The following is a 26,204-nucleotide window of genomic DNA, read 5'->3' as shown; positions in this document are numbered from 1 at the left end:
CTCCGCTCAAATTCATTGCATTTGCCGTATGTGAGTTTGTTATCGTTTAAAATTTGTGCTTCTGTCATAAGCTGTCATACAAGCTGCAAGTCAAACACTTCCGAGTGTCCATCGTGGATCGGAGAATCGGATATAAATAACAACCACTTTACTGTTACGATTTACGCATTTCATCGTTATCACTTTCTAAGGAAAAAGGAAAATGTGTAGTTTTCAAAAAATTTAATCCTATCATTGAAAACTATCTCTTTCCTAAAATTTTCGACAAATAATATTTAAAGTGTCTTCTTCACAAAGTAATCGGTAGAATTTCGATTGGAGCGCCGCAACTGTAATGATAATGAAGATTGAATATTCCATAATTTTCTCAGGTAATCGATCATAGCTTAAAATCCGATAAGTTATTTTGGAAATCAATATTTGAAAAAAAAAACTAATTTAAAAGTCACATAATTATTTGTATTAAAACAGATGAAACAGATCGTTGTGACCGAACATAATTAATACTTTTTGTTCTAAACGAATTTGCACACAAAATGTTTCCCTTGGTTGAAGTGAAATGTATAAATGTTTGAATCTATTCTTATTTTGATTTTGATTAATGAACTTTGAATAAATGCAAAAATAAAAGGTTAAAACGCATACTTTTTTAAATTATTACTGAAAAACGAAGGTGCCCGGACATAGAAGATCCTAACCAGCTTTTCGTTAAAATTTTTGGCGTTTCATTTATAAGCAAAAAACGACAAAAAATGCAGCAATGCTAATAAATTAACGATTAACAAAAATGTAAGAAACAAGAAACCAATGAAAGGCATCTCTTAGTCCCGACATCTCTTTGTTTTTGCAAATATTCAAGTACCTGACACGGAATGCCGCCGCAGTGAGCTTCGCAAGCGCCGCAGCGGAATCGTCGACAGATACAGAGGATTAGCGGCGTAATGAGCGCTGGAAGTGGTGTTGGTGCGAGTGTGGCGCGACATGGCAGGTAGCGAGAGCAAAGATCCTGCTGTAGCCATTGTTGCCGGATGGTACAGTGGCGGAGGCGGCGGTAGCATTGCGTACAGCTGCTGCTGCTGCCCACCGTCTGTCAGATGGGGCGCAATCGTAGCGGACGTAATGGCCGTCTGGATGCTGGCCGTTGACGAACAGCAGGAAGACGAATCGGAAAAACTGTTGGCCGTCGGTGTGGATGGCGATGGTAGCAGCGCTGACGGCGGCTGGTTATGGTACTGTTGGAACCTATTCAACGAGGACGACGGCGACGGGGGCAGCATCATCGCCGCCGTCGAAGCGCACGAGAAGTCGATTGCTGTGTGGTTATTGGTTTTGTTTTTTTTGTGTGGTGTAACAAATAGTAGGCAGAGGAAAAAGAGAAAAAGAGACACATAGATTGATTGATCGGTGTTATTTAAATTATTTTTGTTTTTATTTTTCGAATGTGTATGTTTAATTCAAAGTGGCTAGGGTACCGAAGCCGAAATTCAAAACAAGGAAAAAGCCAATTTCAAAGTGTTGTGTCAGTTGGATAAATAAGCTAGTCAGTTTTAGGATATCTGAATAGTCTACTTTCAGGCTTTTGTATTTATGCGAAGACAACATACCAGGAAGAGCGGCAAATTTTTCTTTTACACATATAAGCGTAAGTCGTAATAGGCTACAGTGCTATTATCTCGAGAAGGAAGTTCAATGAACAATTGCCTATGTGTATTATATTATGACGTATACTTACGAATTCATACAAGCAAACACTCATTACCAATCGAGTTGTTCAAAGATTTGCAAGCCTTCTTGATATGACGTCTTCATTTTTTGTGAGCAGTGTAGTCGTGTTGTATTCTAGTTTAGGGAAACTCTAGAAATTGAATTCATTCATAGGATGCTATTGAATGGTAGAATGTGAATATGAAGATGTTTTGAGCCTTGGAAAAGCAGATTTTCGGATAAGGGACATTGATTGTTGATTTAATAATGATTGTATCCCCGAGCAAATTCTCATGGGGTCAAACACCCTACAACCCCAAACAAATACCATGAACATGGTTCACGCCAAATTACAACCATGAAAACACCATAAAATGGACTCATAAACCCATAAATATACCAGAATATGGGCTTCAAATGGAATCATCCGGACCATGTCGATTTCCAAACACTATCAAAACACCATGCAATGGGGATGAATTTGGATCATGATCAAGGGGGCATTATGGGCTTTTCGTTTCCTCGGGCTTGCTTTAATCTTTCATTTTATTGTGTCTAAATGAAAAGGTTGGATGACATTTATCAGGAAAGGTGTTTTTTATGTAAAAAAGTCTGAAAAATTGATTGCTAGTATTTACAACGACCGCACGGTACGCTATCATACCCGTTTTGCCCCAATTTCCACTTTCGTTTGAGTTTATGTTTAAGAATTAATATATAACTCGGAAGAAAGTCGAATACGGTTGACCAAAAATAGTATTTCTTATGTAGAAAAATTCAGAGAATCGATTGAAGATAATTAGAATAATCTCGCGAAACGCATACACTCATTTTACCCCACTTCTTCGCACAACTAAAGTTCGAAGATAATCCTGGCTTTATGTTTCGGTAAATGGCTATATGCAGCTGATCAAAAAAAGGCAATTTTTATGTATAAAAATCCAGGTTATCGTTTGAATATAATTAGAATGACCGCCCGAAACATGTCTTGCCGTTTTACCCCAATTTAACTCAAGTGTAAAGTTAATCCTGGCACTACATTTTAGAAAGTGGCTGGATGCGGTTAATCCAAAGGAGTATTTCTTATGCCAAAAAATTTGGGAAACCGATTTAAGATGGTTAGAATGATTGCACGAAACGTGTGTTCCCACTTTACCCCAACTCTCCCCATATCTCAAGTGTGATCGTGGCTGTGCTTCTCGGAAAGAGGCTGAATGTGGCTGATGGGAAATAGTAATTCTTATGAAAGAACATCCGGGGAATCCATTAAATATAGTAAGAATGACCGCTCGAAATGTTTGTATCCGTTTTACCATTATTCTTCACATAACACAAGTGTGGAGATATACCTTACTCATGATTTCAGAAAGAGGCTGAAAACGGATGATCAAAAATATTTTTGTGTATGTTAAATAGTCCAGGGAATCAATTGAAGATAGTTCGAATGACCGGACAAAATATAGGTACCCGTTTTATCCAAAATTCCTCCGATAACTCAAGTATGAAGTTAAACCTGGCTGTGCTTCTCGGAAAAAAAGTTGAATGTGGCTGATGAAAAGTAGTAATTCTTATATAAAAAATCTGGGGCATCGATCGAAGATAGTAAGAGTGACCATGCGAAACGTTTGTATCCGTTTTGCCCCAATTCTTGTAACAATACAAGTGTGGAGTTATACCTTGCTCATCATTTCAGAGAGAGGCTGAAAGCGGATGATAAAAAAGTAGTAATTTTTATGTAAAATATTAAGAGGGATCTATTGAAGATATTTAAAATAACCGCACGAAACGTATGTACCCGTTTTACCCCAATTTTTACCTTAACTCAAGTGGGAAATTAAACCTGGCTGTGCTTCTCCGCAAGAGGCTGAGAGTGGCTTATGAAAAGCAGCAATTTTTATGTAAAAAATTTCGGGATTCGATTGAAGATAGAATGATCGCATAAAACGTGTATACTCGTTTTACCTCAATTCTTCAAATAATGTATATGTAAAGTTATACCTTACGCACCAATGAAAGATACTGAAAGCGGCTCACGGTAAAACAATTCAAAGAATCGTTTGAACATACTTAAAATATCCGCCCGAAACGTTTTCCTCCAATTATTTCCCTTAAACAAGTGAGAAATTATCGGCCTTATTCTGCGCGGCGTGTGACGTGAGACGATTAAACTCACCTCACTTTTTGTGACTTTTCTCACCCGATTCTAAGAGTCGACTCGGGTGAGATGAGATTCTCCATTGCGGTTAAATGGGCGTCTCACGTCACCCGAAGTGACTCTTCAGAATTGGGTGAGAAAAGTCACGTAGAGTGAGGTGAGTTTATTCGTCTCACGTCACACGCCGCGCAGAATAGGGCCGTATATTTACCCCACATTTCCGAACAAAGTAGTAAAAAGTATTTTTTTGTGTTAAATAGTCCAGGGAACAAATTGAAGCAATGTCCGCGCGAAACATGTGTACCCGTTTTACCCTAAGTCCCTCTCATAACTAAAGTGTGAAGTTAAACCTGTACTCCTCGGTAAGCTGATGCAGTTGATCAAAACTTCACACAAGAGTATTGAGAATCGAGGTAAAACGGATACGCACGTTTCGTGCGGTTCTTCTAAACTATTTTCAATTGATTCCCCGAACTTTTTTATATAACAGTAACTACTTTGAATGAGACTTATTCGTCCTCTTCCCTAAATGTAAAACCTGGTTTAGCTTCAATTTTGAATTATAGGAAGAATACGGGGTAAACACACACATTTCATGCCGACATTCTGACTAACTGCAATCGATTCCCAGGAACTTTCTACAGGAGCAATTCAACTATTGATCAACTACATTCAGACTCAGAATATATTGCCATGTATAATTTTCCTCTAAAGTTTGGAGAAAATTGGAGTAAAACGGTTTCACCTGTTCCGTACAGTCATTCTATCTATCTTCAATCGATTTTTTTTTGGAATTTTTTGCATAAGAAACACTATTTTTGATCAGCGGCATTAAGCCTGCTTCCAAGATGTTGAGTACAGTTAAACTAAAAACCCAACCTTTGGGGAAAATTCTGGTAAAAGGGATTAAAACGTTTTACGCAGACAATCCTATTATTTTCTATAGAATCATTGAACTTTTTTGCATAAAAACACTAACTATGGTAGGCCGCATTCCGTTTTCTTCTAAGTTATATAGCCAGTAATAAAAATAAACACTAACAAAAAGGGGAATTAGCGGTCATTTTAAATACCTGCATTCGATTCCCCAGATATTTTTGCATAATCAGTGCACATTTTCGATAACCACACTTAGCTATCACGTTATTGACTAAAGTCACGTTTTTCATACTTTTCCCACTGTGCGTTGTCGTAATACCGGATTAGAATAATATGAACTCTTTATGAACGTAATCGCACCATAGAAATAAAGTATGGTCCTGTTAGAATCCAAAATTAATAATCCGAACCAACGAAAAGCCCATAATACCCCCATGCTTAAGGTGTTTTACAAAAACACCCTCCGTTAGATCCTATATAAAAACATATTTTGGAGCATTTATGTGTTATTGAGACCATTTTCTGGTGTTTTGATGGATGTGAAATTTGGCACGCACCATTTTTATGGTCTTTTCAACAGGCTGTGCCGTGTTGAACCCATGAAAATTTGGTTTGGGAAATAAGTTCAATTGGTTTGACGTACAAACCAAGTATTTAAGGTGTAAGGTATGTTATTTTCATAACCAAACGTAACGAATCTCGTTCAGTTCACGAAGTCGTGATATATTGCTCATGAATTTATGAACGAATTTTTTTCCATGTACTGATCAACTAGGAGCCTGTTTGTTCCAACATGTGACTATATTTCCGAAAACATTGAGTCAGGGAAATAAGGTCGAATTATGTTTCTTTTAATGAAATTCGCCTATTCGTCGTCACGGTTCCATCGAAGAATCGCTCGGCTGTAGAGACATGCTACCAAATTGACATGCTGTTGTTGTTGTCCCTTGCCAGATATTTCGTCGATCTCAAGTAAACATCCACGAAACGTTCTACTTTATCGACCAGGGATTGGTTACTTGCTGACACGAAAGGAAAGGGTTGTTAAAAAAGACGACAAAATAAAAACGCGCTAAATCCGAATGTGATTTGGATCGAACCTGACACCCGTTTGATTTGGTGCCGTTGTTGAGAATGATGATCACATTCGTTCTAAAAAACCATTTGTCATAATGCAACATAATGCTAATTTACACAATGTTTGCTTGTCTTCTACTTACCGCACCGTCTGACGGTGTATCCACATGCTTCTCATTCGACTAGCGATGAATGAATGATGAATGAAGCAAATAGCACAAAAATACAAGCGAAACTTATATAACTTCCATTATTCGATTAGGTCTCTTAGATGCACCATATCGACAACTCTGCCTGAAACACACTATGAAATCTCGAATTTTGTGTCATTTTCGAAAGTTAGTCATAGAACTAATATATAATTAGAAATTTAATTCAAAATTGGTTAACATTTGTCGAACTGATCAGTGCAAATATAAAGTTTATAATATAAATTTGGATCACATCCCCCAAAAGTTACATGCCTTCTTTTTAATAACGGGTGTTCAATAAAAAATGAGAATAATTTCAATACCTTTCTGTAATTAAAGTAACCAGCGTATTTTTTTTCTCTCTAAGAGAATTTCTCTCTGGCCTCACTAGAAATAGCCGGCGTGTTTCTTTTCGCTCGGGTGTTGCCAGTTCAACCGAAGATGGCGTCGAAACAGCAAGCACTGCGCGAGCGTGTTGTACGGTTTTACGAAACGCATGGTCATCGTGGAAATAAAATTTACGGTAGACAACTTTCGAGACGAAAACTTGCCCCCGTGAGTACAGTTTACCGGATTCTGGCAGCTCTGAGCGTGGAGCGGAAGACCGGTAGCGGCCGTCCGGCGAAGATAATGACAAAGAAGAAGAAGCGAGCGTTGAAAAAGCTGTTCGACAACAAGGAAGGAATGAGTTTGCGTGACGCCGACCGAAAATATCACTGCTCCTATACCTTGATTCACCGAACCCTCAAGATGGAGGACACCATTTGTTGTAAGAAGACTCGGTCCCCCGAGTACACGGGCGAGCAGATAACGATCGTGAAATCGTAGTGCAGGTGGATGACGAAGAACTACCGCGGGACGTCGTTCGTGTTGGTTACTTTCCACTCTCGAAGACCCACATTCCAGGAAATGACAGCTACTATTCCAGGGACAAATCGGCCACACCCCCCGAAGTAAAACATAAGTTTAAGCATAAATTTCTGCCTTTCTTAAAGGAGCATCATGCGGATGGGAAGTACGTCTTCTGGCCGGTCAAGGCGTCTTCCCATTACACGAAGAAGACGCTGGAGTACTTGCGATCAACTTGCCCCAGTACCGAGATATTTTTAAAAGAATATACGCTGCCATTAACTGCAACCAAGCCTCGGAATGGAACCGTATATCGTCAGTTACGGTTTAAGATCATTTGGGTACAATCGGACTAAACAAGCTATTCAATGTACTCTGCGGCGTATCCGTCTTCGTGAAGGTTATAAATATTATCAAGAAAGTAAAGAACCCATCCGAGGCTTCAAGCAACAAACAGTGGCTAGAATTCAGATCCGTAAACTGTTAGACAAGATACTGATAAAACTTGACGGATGTTTTGATTTTGATTTTCAAACAAATTTCGTGGATCAAATTTTTTGCGGACAAGTTCGCGAAAAAAATATGATTTAGCAAGGGATCTGTTACTATGGCATGAACACCAGCATTTTTATATCAGATAACACTATGAATTCGAAAGGAAAGGAAGTGCCTCCACAAATGGATATTACTCTTCATTAAAGCCATCCCGTTACGGTTTAGACAGGCTGCCAGCTGCCATTACAGCAAAGCCGTGCTACAATGATAGGACAATGGAGTCCAGTTCATCCCAAAAGAGCAGAATCCACTAAATTGTCCCCAGTTTCGTCCCATAGCGAAGTATTGGGTGATAATAAAGCGGGAACTGAAGATGAAGAGCAAAATTTCAAGCGACATTAGTCGAATTAAAAAGCGGTGAAATCAACAGACCAAAGGCGTGATTGAAAAAGATGTGCGCCGTCTGAAAAGCGACATTAACAGAAAAGTAAATGGATTTCTTCGAAATAACGATAAATTATTCGTTTCCGTTATTTTCGCAAAAGCATTTCTTTTTACCTTTGTTTCACCCTTAGAAAATTGTTCGATTGAAGGAAAGGTTAAGCAAATACACACACTTAAAAGCGCCACCTTTCTAATGACTCTAGCCTTTATTGTTGGTTGCAGGGTATGAAATTTGAACAGACATATGGACGACATTCCTACTACGGAAGTTGAAGATTTGCGATAAACTGCTTGTGCCAATTTCAACCTCTCGTTGGTTGCCATGAAAATCGAAGTCTGGTGGCCACAGTTGCAGATTCATTGCCCAATAAACAACTTGTGAAAAAAAATCGTCCCAGACGCATGATTCGAAACTTCAACCCTTGGGACTCCAGTCCAATGCACAAACTCCTTATGCGGCCTCTGAGCTATGATGAGGTCCCAGGCAGAGCTGGACAATATCAGTTCAGTTGTATCAGAACACGTGAAATTGATAGGCGAACAAACTGAGCCATCACTCATTTTACTGAACTTTCAGTTGAATGCATCAGTCACTGACATTGATTGATTTTTTTTATTGAAATGTGTTTAAAAATAGCATGAAACATCAGTATCTAGTGTCAAAACAAACTAAAACCGCTAAAAACAAATTCAAATTTTGTTTAGTCCCAAGGACTTCAAAAATCAAAAATTTCAAATGCCACATGATTTCAAAAAAAATTCCTATCGAACTGGACTTGGGAGCAGAACAAATAAAAAGATGGCATGGATTTAGGGTTCCAACTAAATCATTGTGAAAAATTTTTTGAAAAAAATTGAAAGGGGACTTCACAGTTTAAAACTGAGTTTTTGTGAAGTTCAAAAAAATAATTTTTTTTTGTGTGCCCAGTTCGTTGGGAAAATTCTATCAAAAATGCCAATTTTCACCTAAAAGATGTTATTTTCTTAAATGTCACAAAATTTTGGGCTTAAACTGAATATCAGCATGGATTTGTCATGAAACGATCTACTACATCTAACCTAATCGCTTCTGTCATCGACAATCATCAGCAGGTGGATTCAATGTATATCGACTTTCCAAAGCCTTTTAACAAAGAACCTACTAACATCGCAAATCTATAATGTCTAGGATTTCCAGCTTGGATGACTAACTGGTTGCCGTATTATCTCTTTGATCGGCCAAGCGTATGTTGGATAAATAATATACGGTCAAGCATTGTTCAATATACCAAGCGACGTCCCGCTAGGCAGTCATTTAGGCACTCTGATTTTTATCATATTCATTAATGATTTTTGCAGTCTTATCAAGTCTGAAAAAATGCTGATGATCACAAAATGTTCCGTACCATAACTACGTGACTTTTCCCCCCTTTTTTAATAAACCGAAGCTGTTAAAATAAGGGCAAAATTTAAAAACAATGTATGTTTGCATTTTTTTTTCAGATAATTATATGTTCAAGAAGGATTCACCCAAATTTGACTTGGTTCGTCTGTTAGAGTTCATTAAAAGGATTTTCATATGAGGCTGACAAAATTGGGTCAAACAGCTGACAAAATAGGTGGTAGATAAAATTGGTGACTGATAAAATCAGGTCTTCGCTGTACTTAATTTCCCCGCTACATATCATAGCCGGAGTTTTTTCTTATTATTATCGTTGGGTGTCTGATTTTAGTTCATTGCCAATCGGATTTTGGGTGAGTGACAGAGTTAATGAAGACTGTCTATTTCTGTGTTTAACCCAGTTCCCAGATTCTAAGTGGACCAGACTTTAAGTAGATATATGGAATTAAGTAATAAACGGGAATTCGAAACTGAAGTACTGCATTTTCCATTGAAACACACGGCGAGATTTACAAATGAATCTTTTCTGATTCGGTCTCACCATGTACCCTTGACATTCCTAGAGATTTTTCGCTTATTTTGTGATACGTATGGGTACAGTTTCTCACTGTCCGAATGCGGTAAGCTAGCGAGCGAGTTTCAGCCACAAACAAAAACGACGTTAAAGGCAAGCTATTTTTCGATATCTTAAAACGTTGGAGTGACAAATTGTGATTACAGTTGTGAGTGAGTGATAGGTTGATAATTTTTGCAATGGTGAATTATTTCTACACACATAAATAGTTTACCTGTTAGTAAATTACTAAGTTGTTTGTGTTCAGCTTTACTATGCACACCTATGTTCAATGATATTAACAACAGCGCAGATTTCTAACAAAAATAAGCAAAAAGCATTCCCATCACCGCTAAATAAGTTATAGTTCTTACTACACTAATAAACATGCAATATTACCGCCGTTCAAGAATCATGCTACATCTCACAAGAAAACGTCAGAACAAAACAAGCGTCACATGCAGTAGAAATAAATCTCGGTTTCAAATCAAAAATATATTCAGCAAAAAAACAGAATCTCATTGTCCCTTGGTAGCTTCTGTTTATGTGAGATGTTGGTAAATTTAGCTCAGAAATATAGCAGCATTTCAAAATTAAAATAAAAAAAAGTTAAAGTCCCTTTCCATCGCATGTCATCGTTTAATCCAATTGTACTTCTTCAGCAATGTAATTGCAATCAAAACAACTATTTATTGTGTATAATTGTTTCAGGCTCTGGCGTAGGCGCGAGTTGTGAAGCTGGATCACAGTGGGATGAGGGTATATAAAGTGTAGAGTATAGGAAAAGGGGGGCAACGAAATGTTTACTTCGGGTAATCCTAAAACAGTAACGTTTTGATTGCCGATGATAAGTAGTATGAACACGAAGAAAACACGGTCGATGGTAATGGCGAAGAAATATGCGATTTGTGTTACTCTGGCAGGGTGATGATGGTCTGGTTTTGGCTGCTTTGGAGTGAAACAATATCCTGACATGTATTTTGTAGAGCAAAAACTTTTTACGTTGAATTGTTTAGAATTTGGAGAATTTGGTGACTTGATTGGAACTTCGAATAAAATTTGTGTTAAATTGAGGAAACATTTGACACTATGGATTTGATTTAGCTTCAAAGAATTAAGACCCAAACAGATAACAGCATCACTGTGACACAATGGTGTTGCAAATGTCTTTTTCAAGTGAATTCACCAAAAATCAACTTGGTAAAAATAACTTACAATGATGCAAGATTCTCTTGCAAAACCTGCAAGTACTCTAGCTATTTGCAAACATGTAACAAGTCCTCTTACATGAAGCTTTCTTGTATTGAATGCAAGAAGCCTCCTTGCAGGGAATGCAAAAAATGCAATGTGTGATGGATAAACAAAATCGGACCGATGTCGGAACAGCGCAGGGCCACCGTCGAACCGATATCTAGTTCACGTCAAGCCAATGTCGGACGGAGCACTGTCACCGTCAATTGTATGTATTTCTATTTTTTCCTTTTTTGTTATTGACTAAGAGTGAGTAAATCTTCTCTTTTTCATGTTGTAACGACATTCAATTAGCAAAGGATCGGAAGGTGTGAAGTATTTTAATATTAAGAGCCATAATACTCAAGGAAGAGCAAGAATGTGAAGGAACAAAGTTTAGAAAATTTTGGAATAGGGACATATGAAGAAGTTTCCCGACTGCTTAACCCTTTGTCTTCTAGCGCATCAGTCTTACACCGTAAAGTGCTATGTTAATGCATGCCCCAGACCCATAAGATTCACATTCGATAAACATGTCAAAATATCCCAACTCCTGCGGTAGACGACAATGGGTTAAATTATCGGGAAACTATGAACTTGCTCATATGACCCTATTCCACGCTTTTCTAAACTTTATTCCTTCACAGCCTTACTGTTCCTTGAATACAATGGCTCTTAATATTAAAAATACTTCATACCTGCCAGTCCCTTGCTATTTGACTGTCGTTACAACATAAAAAAGAAATAAAATTCCAATAATGTTCCGCTCCGCTCGAACTATACTATTTCAACTCATGAAGGAAATTTTTCATCTGCGCAGTCAATATTATAGCTTTAATACGTTTTAACCTGAAACAACGTTTCGATTCGCGTTCGCGTTCTTCTTCAGGGCCTTTTATTGTACAAACATCATTATTAGAATAATACTATGATTAACAAAGCTACAAAAATAATGGATTAACGTCGTCAAATCGAGGTCGCGAATTGTATGCGTAGAATATCGATAGCTTTCGCTTGTCGTTCGTTCTTCACTGCCGATATTCTCCGAATGTAATACGCGACACAACATTGTCGATGTTAATCCAGTAAGTATCCCATATCGATTGCTTTTACATAAAAGAATATTATTTATTTGAAAAATTCGTCGACTTCAAGACAACAATCAAATATTTTGGTGGATATGACAATTTGACCAATATATTTGTAATTGGACAGGAAGGGCAGGACACACGTTGGTACGTGAATCTTATGCACAGTCAAGTCAACCCCATAAAACTGGGTATCCCTGAGCTTCGGAGTAAAATTTATCATGTGATATTAGTTTTAGAAAATGTATAATTATACAGTTCCTTTTAACAAAATCATCTAAAGAAAAACATTCTCTTCTAAATGTGTACACTTCTATCGAAAATGCTTATTTTGTTACTTAATATATGTTTTATAAACTCAAAATTAAATTGAACATTTAAGTTTTTTGTATCTGCATCAGTACAAAAATCTCTTTCACGTACAATCGATTGTAATTAAAGTAGCCAGTTTTTCAGTAATGGATCACTTTTCGTGAAGAAGTCCACAAAACATCGACAATTATTAGGCTTAGCAGTTTGACTATTTTCTGAAAAGTTTGATAAACGTCATTGGTATCATTCCAAAAAAGACGACTAAAATCATGCGAATCATTTATTTTAGAGGGTTATTTTAATTTTTGCCAAGAAATGTGTGCGAATGAATGTCTGTAAAACATCTGCTACCTTTCTTGTAGTAACACCATTGTTCTGTGTTGCTATGGTTGGCTTCGGAATTCTACCATTATGCCACCCACAACATGGAGATGATACCCAATACATCTCCTCCCAACACGCCAGATATCCGCCAAATCGAGAAATATTGAGACATCACCGTCAAGGAGCGTTTGATCCAAGAAACGGTTCGAAGCGATGAGCGCTTTAAGGCTGACATTCTGCGACGAACAAAGTAAATTGAAAGGCTGTACGGAATCTGATAGACATCAAAATCCGTGGCGGAGGTATCATGGAAACATCTAGAGGTTATCATCAAGGAGGAATGCTTTCATCTCTTCTGTGGTCCCTGGTACTAGACGGACTCCAGAATAAACTGGAAAGTCTGTGATTCAAAGTAACGGGTTACGCAGATGGTTTTGTCCTCACTGTTAGGAGCAAGAATGAATATACTATTTCGGACTATATTTAAACTGCTCTAAATGTGACATGATAATGTTCTAAAAGGTAAGACCTTAGCATAATTATACTTCAGTTATCAGACCAATAGTCGCATATGCTTAGATTGGTGTGGTGACCTTAAGCTAAAGCAAAAAGCACTAGCAAAGGTTCAAAGACAGGCTTGTCTGGCAATCTCAGGGGCAATGAAGTCGACCCCAATGATTTCCGTGGAAGCAATGTTAGGCCTAGCTCCATCACAAGTCCATATTAAGAAATGGGCAATACATAGAGTCTTTCGGATACATAATCTATTGATATTTACCTGCGAATTTTACAGGGCACATTCACTAATAGCATGCCGATTAGATAAATCTTTGAACTTCCGTTAATACTTGTCATACCTGACCGAACTGAATAGATGAACGGGAGTCTTTTGGTTACTGAAGCCATTCTAGAATATTGTACCGATAGCTTGAAAAGTGGCTACAGTGTGAGAGTAGAGTATCTTAAAAGGCTCTAGGTTCAACACCGTCAATTTTTCAAGCGGATATACACTAGACTGCGCAGAAAAATGATGAATTTTTGAAACTTAATCGGCCCACCCCTGTGTCGATTCCTACCAATTTTGAAGCATATCGGACAAGTCTAGCTACCGGACCAACGTTCCTGAAGTTTGTATGGGATTTTTCGACAATTTGCATGGAGAAAACTAACTATCTCGCATTTTCGCCGCTAGGTGGCACTGTGTGCATCGTCTTATCACTATAAGTGAAAATAAGAATGATAATTTAATTGTCTACAACTTTGTCGAAGAATGCTACTCAATCCGGCTTTGTTGAAAGAAATTATTAAACTTTTAACGAAGTGATGGCTGAGTCAGTTTTGTATGGGGCCTAGCAGTGCAGTGTTGTGTATCAGTACTCGATCCCCACAAACTAAACATTTTTGTGAAATAATGGTTGGATTCAGCTGAATAGTATGTTTAGAAAAATTGTAGTACATGGTACTTAAGTTCGTGTTAAATTTGCATCACTTAATGAACATATCGACACAATTCTGTATTTTTCTAATTGTTCAAGCTACCAGTCAATACGAAAGTTTCAACGTAATGATTTCCCTGTAGAAACAGGTGGAAAATATCGTTGGTAAATATCATAAACAACAGAGGGTGTAGAGCACCTCCCTGTGACTTTTCGTAACAATTGCACAACCATCAAACACACATGGAATTAAATCAACATCCATTGTACAAATAAGTATTATCTGCAAAAAAAGTAAACTGAGAGCGTGAAAGCCTTTTACACAAAACATAAGACTATTTTCATAATGCTTGATTTATGTGATATTAGCACGTACAATTTATAAAAGCAGTGATCAACTATAGGTCCAATGGAATAGAGTGTGTAACGTAGCTGCACTTACGATCGTTTTTTTTTGTAGGAAACGCGACACTACGATCAGTATTTAAATCTATTGTGATGTATTATAAAATAATGAGATCAATAATGGAAAATTCAGGACTCTCGTATCGTTATGTCGCCATAAAATACGGTGCCAGTCATATTGCTGTGTGAAGAATTTAGTTATATAACCTTTGTAAAGGAAGACGTACTCGAGACACACGAAAACATGGATTTTGGGCAGCTTTCAGTTTTAGCAGGTCACCCGGCTCGAGTACTAAATATTACCTGGTCATTTTCGCTGATAAACTTGCGACAAAACTGCCGATCTGGCAAGAGGTTGGCAGCTGCGGACAAAGCCACGGCTTTTTTAATTTAGATTATAGAGGCATTAACCTAAGGATAGTCGCCTCTTTTTCGGGTTAGAAAAATCTTTAACGCTATGTGTGGGGTTTGGAAACAAACCCAGATGAGCTGCGTACAAGGCAAACGATTTACCAAGTACGCTATGCGCCCCTTTACATATCTTCGTTACAAAGCACACTACGGATACGAGTGTTTTTTTTTAATTGAAACAAAAGGCACACAAAGTCGCTGCCAACCATTGTTGTTTATTTAATTTGGTAGCATTTAGTCCACAAGTTTATGTTTGGAAACAATTTCAAATAAATGTCCACCGTGACTGAAATTCCATACGGTTGTCCAATTTTGTTCATTTTTTACAACAGGAGAAATTTTATAAGTAATGCAATTAATGTTGACCTCACGCTCATCAGTTACTTGCCACTGGTCGGTGTAGAAAAGAGACTTAACATAGCATCACAAAAAAATCCTAAGACCTCAAATAGCAAAAACGAGGCAATCAGTTACCGTTTTTCAATAGTATTTGTCTATCAAAAATCGATGGTTGCAAAGGCTGTTCGCCTTGTTGCCCCACCCTATTTAGACAAAAGCGCTTCAAAAACGAGTGTCGTTTAGAAACAGCCAGTTCTCCACCATGTCTCGATATTGTTCGCCAGTGGTGTCGCTAAAACATAGAGCGTTAATTTTGTTTTTTAATAACATTATCAACAACTTTGCTGAAGACAACGAGTTTGTTACATGTCGAAAGAGTCGATTTTCCCATATGCATCACCAAACTCATTATGTACCTCTGCGAATAGAAAATGAGAGACTCGCGTTGTTTACTTTCGCCATTACAAATCTTATCAATTATTTCCTAGCAGGCCTAGCACATGTAGAATATGCAGAGTTGAGCGACAAAAGAAAAAAATACCGAATAATTAAATAAAGAGTAAACAGTGAGTCACTTAATGTTTGAACTGCTTTATTTTTGTTATTTTGATTATACATGTTTTAACCTTGCGATAATTCGCCTTTTAAGGATTAGAAAAGTTTCTAGCCAAAGTGCGGGGTCAAGAATCGAACCCAGGTAAGTTGCGCACAAGGCAAGCGCCTTATCAACTACGCTGTGCCCACCCTAACATTTACCTTGCTTTTATCGCTCAAAAACGCTACATTTGATTTTTGTTTGCATACTAATATTCTCACTTCAATAATATATTTTAAGGTTAAATTAAAAAAAATTCGAAGGTTCCACACACATGTCAAAACTCCGTCTTACCAAGTCAAGTATTTATTACCATGATACATATTTTCAACATTGCCAATAAAAATAAAATGCGAATCATTTCTTTACATTTAAAAGCGAAATTTACAATAATTTTAAGCTGAAAACTAGGCCAAAAATACGATCATGGTGAAAACATTGGATGTCAGATCGAAGGTAGTTAGTAACCGAAGGACAATTCAACGCAACATTTTCACTCCAAAGCAGCCTTTCTGTACAGGGTGGATTTCCATCGGTGCAATGTAGTAGAAGATTCAAAACAAATTGTTCGTTTAATCGTTGTACACCTTTTTAATCATTACACCGATGGAGCTATTTTCAATGACAGAAACAAGAGAGACAATCGCGAAAATGAAACGAAAATCAAACGAAAAGTGAAAAGGGTGAAAGGTCAAGAAGGTATAGTAAAAAAAAACAAAAACAAAACTTAAAAAGAGTTATTTTGATAGAATTTGCGAAAAAACAGTGGCGTACCATGTTCACTCGGAGACGGAAACTCAGTGGTTGTGGTGGTGCTGCCGCTACACACACTGGTAGTGCTGACGGACGATGACGGGCCAACAACACCAAGACCAACGGGAGCTCCAGTGTACTGGGTTAGCTGTGCAGGTTGAGGACCGACCCCGGCCAGCGGTGGTTGGCGGATGGAGGTGTACGAGGAGTAGGAGGAAGCACTGCCTTCCTCCTCCTGGGGAGGGTCCAGTTTGGGCTTTTTGATGGAGGTTTTGCCGTACGACAGCGTGGGAGATGGATAGGAGGAGAAACGGGGCGATCCGGGAATGGGGCCGCCGGGGGGTCCACCGATCGTCTGACCACTACCGGCACCCGGATGACACGTACTGGCAGGAATAGAGGTAGTAGATGCGCCTAGCTTGTCCGAATACGGTTGATGATTTTGATTGGCTTTCGAATTTTGACTGGAATTTGGATATTGTGGGACCATAACTACTGTATTAGTGCTAGTAGCTGACGAGGAGGATTCGGAACCCTGTGCGTAAGATGCATGTGAAGAGCTTTGATCTTCTGTAAGATGCAGCAAAATTAAATTAATAAACACTGTTGGCTCTGCTCTGCTCCAATAGAGGACGGTATTATTATTTGTTTGTTTTTAGTGTTGTGGCTGGAAATCTGATTGTATCAAATGGTCTATGGTTTATTTACAAAAAAAAACTTTTTTAAAAAATCAGACAAAAAATAACTCAATCCGCTACCTTTTGAAACTGTGTGAAAATTTATTTACAGGAACAAACCTGCACGAAGGAACAGAAAACAAAACATAACCGATTCATTTGCAAAATAATGATGGTTTCTTACTCGACTATATATAAAACTTTGCAAACAGACACAGACAATGTGGAATGTGAAAAAGAAATTAGTTGTGACTTCAAACCGCTACTACCAATACTATTGACAGTAGAAAGTAACACCAACTAAAATTTTAATTTCACAACATCACCTACACTTAATTAGGAACTGCAAAAAACTTGGGATTAATAACTTTCTACTACTAGTCAATCAAACAGATCAGTGAATAGTGATACTAAAAATCGGTTGGTGAGAGAACGCAGGTAATACATTGCTTTGAAAATCAAAATTTAAAAAAAAAACTAACGACTTTATCTAAAACTGGTAGGACACAAAAAATAACAAACCAAAAAACCGATAGATAAGAGTTTTCTATAAGCCTCCCTAATGGAGTTGTGTGGGTGCCGTATAAATAATAGAGATACAAAAGTGAAGTTTTTATAGGGGAGGACACAAACAGTGTGAATGTGTAAATAAGGTAGGCTGAACGATCTGAACTTGTACAACTCACCACCAGAGGGCGAACAGTTGATCGGTTTCTGGCCGGCGTGCGTCTGACGGCGCACCAGAATTTGCGTCGGCTTGGAAGCGGCATTGGCCGACGAGGAACGATTCCGCGGGAGCGGGCATAGGCTGTCACCGTTGCTTTTGGCGGATCTGAAAGTGGAATTTGGTATTCGATTAGTGTTTGGTGCTATAGGAATAATAATTAATAAATATTATTAAGGTGTTGTAGAAAATAACTATTATATTATTTAGGATACATGTTAGGATTCCTAATTAGAATTGAAAGGATGGATATCAAACCTCATCAAAACCTGAGTGATACCTTACTTTATTTGGTAGAATGCGGTTTTATTTACTATTTCAAGAAACCTATGAATTTGACAGTTCGAATGAGCTCCTCATAAACAACATTTCTGGCAACACTTCCTAACGATCCTGCTGAAGCTTCTGTACAAGTCATGGTTCTCACCGTTTTAAGCCGGGCTGCGTGAATCGCACTGGCTATAACCTCTAACAAGACAAAGTACATGGTAGCTTGTAGCGAACGTGCGGAGTCTGGAAATGCATAGCGAATAAGACATTCTTCGGTTTGCGTAATCAGCTAAAGTCCCGTAGCCCACGGACGTCCGTAAACAAATCGTTGATACACCCTGTGGCTCTGTAGGGCTATTAGGCATGATCTTGTATAGAGTAAGCTTTGGGCGCGTCCGTAGACAACGAGACAGTCAATATTCGACTCAATATGCATCGACTCCTTGAACCCTAGATGCATGCGAGATATCGTGATATTGGTCCGTGAGATGTCTTTCTGGTTATTCTGTCGCTAAATGTTTGCCCATCCAGCCGTATGACATAATCAGTTTTCTTGGAAAACCGTGCTAAAGCACCATCTACCCTGTTCGTTTCGTTCCACTGAATCGTACGCTGCCTCGAAATCCACAAACGGATGGCGAGTCCGCCAGTCATATTTTTGAAATTTGTCCAAGATATATCGCAGAGTAAACATCTGGTCCATCGTCAATCGACTGTTTTGGTATTCATCGGCAAATAATTCAGCCAACGGGCGCAGACTGTATAGGTCGAATTCAATCACAAATATTATCGATCGGGAGACAATTTTTTTTGAATCCTTAAAATATTATTTTTTGTTCCCTTTTCAAAAAAGTAGTGCATTTTAATTAATTCAAAATCGTAGAAAATAAAAATATTTTTCCTTAGCTCCAAATTTTATCTTTTTAGGAAAACAACATTTCCAAGCCTATTTCCTTGAAAAAAAAAAAATAAATAAATAAAATAAATTGACTAACAAATATTTTCTTAAAAATATTTTTGTCACAAATATACTAATTTTCTGCGTAGTTCCATCAAAAACTTTACTTCTATTTGCGATACAATTCAAACCTTTCTACACTCGACAAATATCTTCTTTCCCACTGCTAATCCCCCAAGCTAATCGCCATTTATTAAGTTAACAATCGGCAAGATGAAGTGCTAAAAGACTGTCATACTCTGCCTTTCGCGGGGCAATTATTTCCACCGAATAAGCCATAATTACACTCTAAATGGAGGCGTCCCCCACCCGGAATAAAATTTCAAAAAGCTCGACCTCGTCTGCTTCCGGAAACCGTGGCAGTGAACGTGTCAGTCCGAAGAGCAAAGTCATCCAAAGAGTGGATTATGCTAGCCGCGACAATGGCTGTACACAGCGTAAAAGCATCGCACGGTGCGTGTTCGTAGTTATTATGGCGGCTATGAAATGTTGGCGGTACATTCGGTACCGGTAAGACCATGTTACGCACCATGAAGCATTGGTCGTAGTAGTTGTCATCGTTGCCAGCTTAGCAGCGACAGGGAGGAGTCGATTTCTGCTTTTCGGAGACCTCCAACTGTTCGAATGGCCTTGTTTCGCGTTCTCAATAGGCGGCGCGTGTTGTGAAAGCTAATTGAACGAGCTACTAAAGTGTGGCTTTTAATTGGAGCCACCCTCGAAGCGGGGGCGGGAAAAACGTTCATATTCGGCGTCTAGTCCTAATGATTAGTTCCATCGTTAATGCGGTGGTAACTTGGATTATTTTTAGGTATTTATAGTCATTTTTTCGTGACCTCAATATTAAATTTTTTGTTACATACCGACATTCAACAACTAACTAAGATCCGGCAAACCCGAAGCAGTTGTCTAGAAAAGTATGCTTTGTCAATTTCAACAAGTTGAATAAAGGAAAAGATCCGGTCTTGGAATCCAACCGAGCACTGCAACTATTGGTGCAAGCTATGAACTTGTCTTCAAACAAGAGCTTTTTTGGGAAAAACCTCTTATGCTTTTCGAAACAACACTGTACCATGCTGATCAGGGCTTTGACCGGCCATTGCAAACTCAATTATCACATCGCACTATTCAGCGCACTGTGTCATTTTTGTGTGATCTTTGTGAATCCGACTACGGAATGTCACATCATTTGATATGCAAATGACCCACAAACTGCAACGTAATTGCGATGTTGAGTTTCGGCTGTCGAAACTGTGTTTGCGCAACTGAAACTTAGTAACACACTAAACTTTTTAATCCAAAGTGGTAAAGAGGTTTAGGTTTTCTCGCAGGCGACTTGAACTACTTGTTAGTAGTTCAAGTCGCCTGCCCGGGGAACAGGAGTTTTTCCTCTTAAAAATCGTTTTGTTTCTCTGTTGGCATACTTTCAAATAAGAACATTTGAAAAATATGGAATTAAAATTGTTTCAAGAAACTACGAAAAATTGTTTGAACAAAGCACCACGTGAGCAAATATGGCGTCGAACCCGTCATTGAGGACCTAGCTAGAATTTCTGGGAAACCTCTTTTTGAATTCTACATAAGTTGCATGTTGCAAAAGTACACTGTAAAATTTTTCAACAAATCGGACTATTAGTGACGGAGCAAACTAATTTCTACCTTTGTTTAGTGTTTATTTGACCAACTAGGGAACTAACCAAGGAGCATTCAATGTGCATAGGGAAAACGCATGGTCTTGTCTGAGTGGAATGATGACTTCATTCATGTATAAGGTTTGTGAATTGACAATTCGCGAGAAAGATCGAAAATCAGTTACCAATTTCCTTCAGTCATATCAGCACGAAGAATAAATATTTTATTGCCATGTTTATTGGTTTGCTTTCAGTTCATTAAATCATTTTCATTACCTATTTTTATCTCAATCTATCTATCAATGTAAACCATATGATAACAGTTTTTGCAACCGGCCGAGACGGTTGTGCCTCCAGGTGGAAGGTTTTGTTCTCGAGAGAGTGACGGAGTGCGAGACGCTGTATGCGTTTTTGTGGGAGAGAGAGAGACCAGTTTGTTAAGTGTGAGTCGACAGTTGATACGTCGGAGGCGTGGTCAACGGCATCCTCGGTGTTTTGACAGCAACCCGCGGGTAGACGAATTTGCCTACCGCGGTGGCAGAAATCGACAGTGATCGTGCCTGTACACACAGAAAAAATATATTGTATTGGTGTCGTCGGGCAATTCTAATCGACGAGAGGGGAAGCGTCACAGGTAGACCCATACGCTCTATTTGTCTACCGCAGAAGTGGTACGACGAATAAAGAAAAGAAGTGGCACCGAAAAGTGCCGCATCGACAGTGGGATTTTCGCAGCAAGCCACAGGTAGCCACATTTGTTTACCGCGGCGGTGGAAACGGAGAGAGCGCGCTTGTGGTGGTGATACCGACGAGCTGCTTAACCGGAGAGAGTTTTGAAGTGTTGCAGGTAGGCCTATTTCTCTACTGAAGAAGCAACGCGACGAAGAAGGACAGCAAGTGTCACATTGTCAAACAACGGGCACCGAGTTTACAACGTAACACATGAGGTGTGTTCTACAGGTATAACAGGTATATTTTTCATTCCTTTTTGTGATAGTTTTTCTTGCTAGGTAAAATGGATGAAGAGATGGGAGAACGAGCAACAGACCCTCCCCCTAAGCCTTATGCTGAAAATGTAAATCCGACTAGAATTAAAATTTACCCAGAGTCGTCAACGGGACCATGGATTGTATTTATTAGGCGTAAAGTAAAGGCGCTAAATATTATTCAAATTTCTAAAGATTTGACTTCGCGATTCTCGGATGTAAAAGAGATCGTCAAAGTCAATAAAGATAAAATACGCATTGTCGTTGGTAGTCTCAAACAAGCCAATGCAATTGCTTCTTGCGAGCTTTTTACGCGTGAGTATAGAGCGTATATTCCTTCAAAGGAAATTGAAATTGATGGGGTCATCACAGAATCGAGTTTGACTGTTGATGACATAATTAAGCATGGGGTTGGTCGTTTCAAAGACACCATACTTAAAGACGTAAAAATACTTGAATGCAAGCAATTGCATTCAGTATCACACGAAGGAGATAAAAAAGTTTATCGACTGTCTGACTCATTTCGAGTGACTTTCGCTGGGTCTGCGCTGCCCAACTATGTCATTATCGATAAGATTCGTCTCCCTGTTCGCCTTTTTATTCCTCGTGTAATGAATTGCCTTAATTGCAAACAGCTTGGCCACACAGCCACTTACTGTTCCAATAAGGCACGGTGTGGCAAATGTGGGGGTTCTCATCAAGAGGATACATGCAATGAAAATTCAGAAAAATGTTTAATGTGCGGAGAAAACTCACATGAGCTCCCTGCATGCCCCATTTATAAATTGCGTGAGGATAAAATTAAACGATCCTTGAAGGAGAGGTCTAAGCGCTCCTATGCAGAAATGTTGAAAAATGCTACCCCTAAACCCATTTTCTTAGAAAACACTTACACATCTCTATTTTCGGAACAGTCTGACTCTGACGGAGCGTGCGAAGGTACATCATTTGTTTTACCCGGAAATTCCAGAAAAAGAAAACAGTCTTCTTTTCCCAAGCTGCCAAGCAAGGGCCTTAAAATTTCTCCACCAATAGATAAACTGCGCCCAAAACCGAAAAATTCCGATTCAAAACCGAAATCAATTCCGCCCGGTTTTGGGAACGTACAACCCAAACAGAACACCATTACTGGAAATAATAAAATTTCGACTTCCTCTGAGCCTCAGCCGGGGGTAGGATTATTGAAATTTTCTGAAATTGTTGATTGGATTTTTAAAGCATTCAATATTTCTGAACCACTAAAGAGTATACTTTCAGCTTTCCTCCCAACAATTAGAACATTTTTAGAGCAGCTGATTGCTCAATGGCCCATCCTTGCAGCGATTGTATCTTTCAATGGGTAATTCACCTCCTCCAATGAAAGATTCCATCACTGTTTTACAGTGGAATTGCAGAAGTATCATACCTAAAATTGATTCCTTAAAAATTTTACTGCATAATTTAAAATGCGATGCTTTTGCTCTATGTGAAACATGGCTTACCTCAAACATTAATTTCAACTTAAATGATTTCAACATTATTCGCCTAGACCGAGACACCCCGTATGGAGGAGTGCTTCTAGGAATTAAAAAGTGCTATTCTTTCTATAGAATTAACATCCCCTTGTTTGCGGGCATTGAGGCTGTAGCTGTCCAAACGAACATTAAAGGCAAAGACATGTCTATCGCTTCTATATATATACCTCCCAAAGTTCAAATTGGACAACGTCAAATTTTTGAGGTAGTGGAATCCATGGCTGCTCCGCGTCTGATACTGGGAGACTTCAACTCGCACGGAGTATTGTGGGGTTCCCTCTACAATGATAATCGATCCTCTTTGATATACAATGTTTGTGACGAATTTAATATGACAGTTTTAAATACTGGCGAAACAACACGCATCCCCAGACCTCCTGCACGTCCAAGTGCATTAGATCTATCTCTGTGCTCGACATCACTTCGGTTAGATTGCACGTGGAAGGTTGTACCTGATCCTCACGGTAGCGATCATTTGCCAATCGTTGTTTCAATTAACAGTGAATTAGGCCTTACGAATTCAATCAATGTTCCTTATGACTTAACACGAAATATTGATTGGAAAACATACGAAACATTAATTTCCACTTCTCTTGCTTCGACAGAAGAGCTACCCCCTACCGAAGAATATGAATTCTTAGCGGGTTTAATTATTGAAGCAGCAGAACAAGCCCAAACGAAATGCAATCCTGGAATGACAATAAATAGACGCCCCCCTAATCCTTGGTGGGACAAAGAGTGCTCTGATGCATATGAAGCTAAACAAGTTGCCTACAAAGAAATTATGAAACAGAAAGGGGGTATACGTGAGAACTTTGAAAATTATTTCATTTTGCAAAACAAATTTGACAGTATACGTCGTGCCAAAAAGTCTAGTTATTGGAGACGCTTCGTTGATGGCTTGTCAAGAGAAACATCAATGAGTACTCTTTGGAACACAGCCAGAAGAATGAGGAATCGAAACGTGACTAATGAAAGCGAAGATTTTTCGAATCGTTGGATATTTAATTTCGCCAAGAAAATTTGTCCCGATTCTGCTCCTGCGCAGAAAATCACTCGCGATGCTCCCACACGTAACGATTTCATAGATTCGCCTTTGACAATGATGGAATTCTCAATTGCACTCCTCTCATGCAACAATAATGCTCCGGGACTAGACAGAATTAAATTCAACTTGGTGAAGAATCTGCCTGACCTAGCAAAAAGACGCTTGTTGAATTTATTCAATAAGTTTCTTGAGCAGAACATTGTGCCGCACGACTGGAGACAAGTGAGAGTTATCGCTATTCCAAAACCGGGAAAACCAGCCTCCGATCATAACTCGTATCGACCGATTGCAATGCTATCCTGTATCAGGAAATTGTTGGAAAAAATTATCCTACGACGTCTCGACAATTGGGTTGAGGCGAACGGCTTGCTATCAGATACCCAGTTTGGTTTTCGGAGGGGAAAGGGAACGAATGATTGTCTGGCGCTACTTTCGTCAGAAATCCAACTCGCTTACGCAAAAAAAGAACAAATGGCGTCTGTGTTCTTAGACATAAAAGGAGCATTCGACTCAGTCTCCATTGATGTTCTCTCGGAGAAGCTACATCAATGTGGTCTTTCACCGATATTAAATAATTATTTATACAATTTATTGTCAGAAAAGCACATGCATTTTTCATATGGCGATTTGGCGACACTCAGAATAAGTTACATGGGCCTCCCACAAGGCTCTTGTCTAAGCCCCCTTCTCTATAATTTTTACGTGAATGACATTGATAATTGCATTGTCAGCCCATGCACTTTAAGACAACTTGCAGATGATGGGGTGGTTTCTGCCACAGGACCAAAAGCTATAAATTTACAACAACCATTGCAAGATAGCTTGGATAATTTATCAATTTGGGCTTTAAAGCTGGGCATCGATTTCTCTACGGAGAAAACAGAGTTGGTCGTTTTCTCAAGGAAGCGTGATCCAGCTCAGCTTCAGCTTCAGTTGGTTGGTAGAACGATAACCCAAGTCCTGACTTTTAAATACCTTGGAATTTGGTTCGATTCTAAAGGCACATGGGGAGGCCACATTAGGTATCTAATAACGAAATGCCAACAAAGGATAAATTTCCTGCGAACAATAACTGGATCATGGTGGGGTTCTCATCCAAGTGACATGATAAGATTGTATCAAACAACAATACTTTCAGTAATGGAATATGGGTGCATCTGTTTCCGTTCAGCTGCGAACACTCACATTATTAAACTGGAACGGATACAGTATCGCTGTTTACGAATTGCCTTAGGTTGCATGCAGTCGACCCATACAATGAGTCTTGAAGTACTAGCGGGAGTTCTTCCTTTACAAGACCGATTCTGGGATCTCTCTTCTCGTTTACTTATTCGATGTGAGGTTATGAACCCACTGGTAATTGAAAATTTTGAAAGACTTGTCGAGCTTCAACCCCAAACCAGATTCATGACAGTGTATTTCAATCACATGTCACAAGAAATAACGCCTGCTAGGTATGTTCACACATACGTCAATATACTAGATATTCCTGAATCCACTTTATTCTTCGACACGTCCATGCAAGCAGAGATTCGTGGAATTCCGGATCATCTACGCTCGCGGGAGATCCCTAAAATATTCACAAGTAAATATCAACACATAGACTGCCTTAAAATGTTTTACACTGATGGGTCACGAATCAGTGAGGCCACTGGTTTCGGTATTTTCAACAATAATTTTTCAATTTCTCTCAAACTTGCAGAACCCGCCTCTGTTTATATAGCGGAACTAGCAGCAGTTCACTATAGTTTGCAAATAATTAATACTTTACCCCCGAA

At 38.8% G+C, this 26,204-nt stretch overlaps 1 protein-coding gene across 17 annotated transcripts in view; it reads right to left on the bottom strand.

Annotated features, from left to right (window-relative positions):
• The window catches only part of LOC131682014 (mucin-19), a 642,211-nt gene that overhangs the window by 59,761 nt on the left and 556,246 nt on the right, over nt 1-26,204 (bottom strand). For 12 of the 17 annotated variants that reach the window (XM_058963148.1, XM_058963145.1, XM_058963144.1 and 9 more), the window contains 2 exons: nt 17,985-18,130; nt 16,643-17,191 (listed from right to left, as the gene is read on the bottom strand). In XM_058963148.1, coding sequence (XP_058819131.1) covers nt 16,643-17,191; nt 17,985-18,130 — 695 coding nt within the window. Of the gene's footprint in view, nt 1-862; nt 1,313-16,642; nt 17,192-17,984; nt 18,131-26,204 lie in introns of all 17 variants that reach the window. The other 5 variants (XM_058963157.1, XM_058963158.1, XM_058963155.1 and 2 more) reach the window with 3 other exon arrangements.

The sequence above is a fragment of the Topomyia yanbarensis genome, chromosome 2 (assembly GCF_030247195.1).
Source record: "Topomyia yanbarensis strain Yona2022 chromosome 2, ASM3024719v1, whole genome shotgun sequence".
In the NCBI taxonomy this organism is placed as follows: Eukaryota; Metazoa; Arthropoda; class Insecta; order Diptera; family Culicidae; genus Topomyia; species Topomyia yanbarensis.
This window is presented reverse-complemented; position numbering and strand designations above follow the sequence as displayed.